The sequence below is a fragment of the Lactuca virosa genome, chromosome 9, assembly GCF_052849685.1.
Source record: "Lactuca virosa cultivar CGN04683 chromosome 9, Lactuca_virosa_CGN04683_v6, whole genome shotgun sequence".
Lineage (NCBI taxonomy): Eukaryota > Viridiplantae > Streptophyta > Magnoliopsida > Asterales > Asteraceae > Lactuca > Lactuca virosa.
In genome coordinates this window covers 3,385,326-3,388,559 of record NC_136434.1, presented here as the reverse complement: position 1 = coordinate 3,388,559, position 3,234 = coordinate 3,385,326, and the positions used below count along the sequence as shown (strand labels likewise).

The window sequence follows — 3,234 nt, the reverse complement described above, 5'->3', positions numbered from 1 at the left end:
TCTAAAATTCGAGTTTTTAGCTGTCTACTGCTAAGCTGAAACTTCGAAAAATCATAACTTCCTCATACGAAGTCAGATTTTGGCGTTCTTTTTATCGAACTTCTCGGTTTAACGAATACTACGAGTTTCATTTAGATTACTAAGGCTAAAAAGTAGTTTATCAAAAACTCACTTTTTACGACATTCGGCACCGTGCCGGTTTGTCGCGAAACTTCGACAGGTCATAACTTCTTCGTTATAACTCGGATTTCGACATTCTTTATATATCCGGAAACCTTGAGACATATACTACAACTTGGTTAAGATTAATCATTCTAAATAATCTTCCATCAAAAAGTCGTTTTTGATGCTTATCGTCTCTAAATTGACTAGCCCGAATGTACGGACGTTACAGTATCCTAGTATAATTAATAGATAAAAATAAACTAAATATATATAAAATAAAATAAAAGAAAGTAATATGGACAAATGAAACTTCAGCTTTATTTTTTGAAAAGATAAATAGTATTAGTTTATATTTCTAGTAATATTATTCATTTTTAAATAAATTTACTAAGAAATAAGGGTCCGGGAGAAATGAAAGCAAAAATAGAGAAAAAAGATAAAACACTAAAAACCAAGGTGAATTAACCAACTTTGAGATAACATCTTTTGTAGGAACCAACTTTGATAGAGCACCTATTATAGCATCCAACTTTGGGGAACACCTTTTATAACAACCAACAACCAACACCAAATAACAACAATAGTAAAATCATGTCAACCAGTGCAAGTCACGCCTTTTATCGCAACCAACTTTGAGAGGACATATTTTTTCTCAGCCAACATCGATTAGGAGCAATGGGAAAGCCAGTTAACCACAATTTCTACACCAAGTAAGATCTCTAAGTACTTCAACACCATTATAGCAAATGGTCATCAACAAGGGCACACTACTCTACAAGCATTTTGTCACTAATCAATTCTTAGCAACCGATTATACTTATGTAGTCGAGCAACCACACCCTTCGAAAACAAAAAATACATATATTTCTCATTTTTTAACAATAAAAGAAAAAATATTAGATATATTAAATTTAAGAAAATTCAAGTTAGAGTTATGCTTTGTGACTACTTAATAAATAAATAAGATGGAATAACAATCATAATTGAAATAAGGGCATAATTGTCAATAGACTGTAAATTTCAGTGAAGGTATAAAAAATATCCCGTGGAAAAATCAGCTCCTTAAACCCTTGATTTAGAACCGTAGAACCCTGGGTTATATCAAACGGACCAATACGCCGGCGGAAGGCAGGATAGAGGATGATGATTATCCGCTGCCGGAGCCGGATATCATTCGGCGAAACGTCGACGCTGCTGAGAATGTTTTGTACGGTGGTGGAAGAATCAAATGCTGCTGTGGTTGACCTTGTGTCGCCACCACGTAAAGAATCCGCAGATGAAAAGCGGTTATACAGAAGGCTGTCGGCGTTGGGAGCCACGGGTGGGACAGTAGCACAAACATTAAATCAATACATTAGAGAGGGTAATTTCGTTAAAAAGATTGAGTTAGAGAGATGTATCAGGGAACTCCGCAGGTATGGCAAGTACCACCACGCTCTTGAGGTATGTGTTTGTTCTAGTTGCTTAGCGATCAATCCAGATGTTATCGTGTTGATTTTACTAGTATTAACTGCTATAGTATAATTATTTTATAAGAGTTTAAATTAGGGTTCATATTCTATTCTATTCTTCCACTGTGTTTTGATTTGTTTTCTTTCTGCAACCGGTAAAAACAAAAATGGCCTTTGTTGCAATTTACAAGGAATATGATTGATTATGCAGGTAATGGAATGGATGGATAAGAGGGATATCAACTTTTCCAACACCGACTTTGCAGTGCGTTTGGATCTTATATCGAAGGTCCATGGTGTGGGTGCAGCTGAAGGTTACTTTCATGACCTTTCTCCACATTTGCAACACAGAAATACTTACGGAGCTCTCCTCAACTGTTACTGTAAGTTAAAAATGACAGATAAAGCATTGGCTCTTTTTAAGGAAATTGAAGCTAAGAACTTCACCACCACTTTAGCTTTCAACAATCTAATGACCCTGTATATGGGAATAGACCAGCCTGAAAAAGTCCCTCCTTTAGTGGAAGAGATGAAGAAAAGGAAAATCAATTTGAGCAACTTTACTTATAACATCTGGATGCATAGCTGTTCGCTTTTAGGAGATATTGAGGGGGTAGAGAGGGTTTTTGAGGAAATAACAAAGGAAAAAAAAGAGACTTGTAACTGGACAACTTACAGTAACATTGCTGCAGCTTATGTCAAAGTAGGTAATCATGAGAAAGCCTTGTCAGCTCTTAAAATGCTTGAAAATGAGATGGGCATGGGCCAACCTTCACGTGAGGCTTTCCATTTTCTTATAACGTTTTATGCTGCACTTAATAATCAAGAGGAAGTTCATCGCATATGGAATCTTCTAAAATCGTCATTCGAAACAATCAGTAACATGAGTTACCGGATTATGCTTCAGGCACTTTCTAAAGTGGATGATCTGGATGGATTGAAGAAATGTTTTGTAGAATGGGAATCGAATTACTCATATTATGATACGCGTGTGGCTAATGCTGTTATAAGTGGTTATTTAAGACATGGCATGGTTGAAGAAGCTGAACTAGTCTTCCATGGATCCGTGAAGAAATCAAAAGGGCCTTTTGTTCAGACTTTGGCATTGTTCATGAAGCATTACATTGGGATTCAGCAAATGGATCTTGCTTTAAAATGTATTGAAACAGCTGCAACACAAAGTGAAAACAGTAACTGGTTTCCCCACATTGACAGTATTGATGTGTTGATGAAGTATTTTGAGAAAGAGAGAGATGTAGAGAGTGCTGAGAAGCTAATGGAGATTTTAAAGAGACTGAAATGTGTTGATGATAAGGTGTATGGTTTGTTGCTGCAGACTTATATAGCTGCTGATAAAATGGATCCGGATATGCGCCACAGGATTGAAGAAGATGGCATTTTGGTAACCACAGAGCTCCAGCACATGCTTAAAAAAGTTTGCCCCCAGTAGCAAGCATTTTTATAGCGAGTGACATTATTTGTAACAATGTGTTGGCATTATTTTCATCCTTATTTGGGGGAATTTTGGATGGTTCTTATGTGTTTGTTTGTATTTATTTTTGTATCATATGACTAGAAAAGAAAACAAGGCAAAAGAAAATGGAGTTTTTTACTGAAA

General features: G+C 36.1%; 1 protein-coding gene across 1 annotated transcript; it reads left to right on the top strand.

Annotated features, from left to right (window-relative positions):
- The first annotated feature begins 1,244 nt into the window (after positions 1-1,244).
- On the top strand, positions 1,245-3,234 carry LOC145135534 (pentatricopeptide repeat-containing protein At4g01990, mitochondrial-like). Its single transcript, XM_079069797.1, has 2 exons — positions 1,245-1,608; positions 1,828-3,234. Exons 1-2 carry the CDS (start codon positions 1,306-1,308, stop codon positions 3,064-3,066), a joined length of 1,542 nt encoding a protein of 513 aa, XP_078925923.1. The 5' UTR covers positions 1,245-1,305; the 3' UTR covers positions 3,067-3,234.